The 1841-nt window shown below is 40.0% G+C and overlaps 1 protein-coding gene across 1 annotated transcript in view; it reads right to left on the reverse strand.

The window, feature by feature from the left end:
• Positions 1 to 1841, reverse strand: part of LOC106880489 (synaptic vesicular amine transporter) — a 204301-nt gene that overhangs the window by 1595 nt on the left and 200865 nt on the right. Inside the window, exons 14-15 of the mRNA XM_052972906.1 lie at positions 1687 to 1732; positions 609 to 696 (exon numbers count right to left, since the gene is read on the reverse strand). Of these exons, the coding sequence (XP_052828866.1) occupies positions 609 to 696; positions 1687 to 1732 (134 nt within the window). The remainder of the gene's footprint in view (positions 1 to 608; positions 697 to 1686; positions 1733 to 1841) is intronic.

The raw sequence follows: 1841 nt of genomic DNA on the forward strand, positions 1-1841 counted from the left end.
TATATATGGTCATGCTGGGGCACCACGGAGAGAATCTACAGTTTCAAACAAATGTGAGCAAGAACATCCCGTTTATCGTTTGGAAATTAGACACGGGGCTCTTAGAGCGGAGATATGGTGGACAGAGTAGTCCTATTCAACAACAGAGCACGAAAGAATAGGTGAAGAGTTGAACTGCCAACCACCGTTCAGGCATCAAAATCAATGGAGTATAATCGTCAAAGAGTGATCTCCCCTGACAACACATAACATCCGTGCGCTCTCTCTCTCTCTCTCTCTCTCTCTCTCTCTCTCTCTCTCTGCAGCGGTAGCAACATTATCATAATTAGCTGCCACATAGTCTAACCGTTATCTTTCAGTTACTTTAAACAGCCTTTTCCGCTGGGGAACTGGGCAGCCTCTACCCTGTTGGCTCTCAAACTATACGCCAACATATTAAGAAGTAGGAAAGCACATTTAATAATATAGTCCCAGGTATATTATGCCTTAGAAAAACAGAATGGTTACCGGGTCGATAAAAGCTATGGTCATAAAACGGTTTTTAGTCATAGGTTTTATGACCCCAAGTTAAATAATGATAACAACGACATCAGCAAATTCCCACTTACCATTTTCTCCTCTTTAACCGGTGGATTCCGAAGAAACAGCATTGTCGGAGCGTATAAGATATTTACTATGGAAATCACCCAAATCATCCTGAAGAGAAAAAACATTATTCAAAGTTGCAAAAATTTGTTTGGCTCAACTCATTTCTATTCATTTCTTATTCACTTCTTTCCCTCGACATCTCACTAAACTAACCATTTTCTTTTTCTAATCTAGGTTCCTTTCGAATTTTAAGTAGATAACCCCTCCCCTATCTACGATAACCAAAAGCTATCTTTCAAAATAACCATTTACCTCCTCGTTGAATGCGCCTGAGTATTCTGCAGAATCAGTGAGACACTGTGCGCGTGACGAGGTTGACCGTTTTAATTACAGGTACACTACACACACTGTTCACACGCTGTATTATCACTGTAAGAATTAGTCTTGAAGAACAACTTCTTCGAAACGTTGTGTGTTAAAAATGCAACACGATTTAATGATGTCAGCAGACTATCAGACAATGGCGTTTCGGCGTAATTTTGCCTTTTCAATGGCAGACACCGCCACAGACATCTGAAGACAGCCGTATAGAAACAGAAATTCTTAGCTAGCTCCAGATGACCGAAATTCATCGGTCGGTTATATAAATTCCAGTCTTGACTGGTATTTATTTTCTATCCATCCCGGGTAAGAATGAAAGAGAAAGTTATCTCCAGTGAAAGACATAAATATCTCTACGCATTTTGTCTGACGCTCTACCGATTCTGGGAATTATTTGCCTTCATTTATATCTGTATAGTAACACATAACATTATATGTATGTATGTGTGTACGTATGTATGTATATACGTGTGTGTGTGTTTGAGCTACGAAACGTATGGGTGCGGACATGCAAATGAGTTGTGTCAATATATGCATGCGCTTATGTGACGCTGATTGACATTAATGTTTCTCTATAATCAGGTGCACATATTTTTGTGTGTGTATGGCTGTGTATGTGTATAGAGTGTATGTAGATGTCTGAAACATTGATTGTGTGACTGGAATAAATTTTGTTAAAAAACAGCCACGACCATCCAATAAAGGTGGGACACTTACCCCGGAAATCCCAAGCACCTCACAATGGCACCACTAACGGCAGGACCTAGAAAATGGAAAACGTAAAAGTGCGAAATAAGATTTATGAACACACACACACACACACACACACACACACACACACACACACACACACACACACACACACACACACA

Source organism: Octopus bimaculoides, chromosome 14 (genome assembly GCF_001194135.2).
Source record: "Octopus bimaculoides isolate UCB-OBI-ISO-001 chromosome 14, ASM119413v2, whole genome shotgun sequence".
Classification (NCBI taxonomy): domain Eukaryota; kingdom Metazoa; phylum Mollusca; class Cephalopoda; order Octopoda; family Octopodidae; genus Octopus; species Octopus bimaculoides.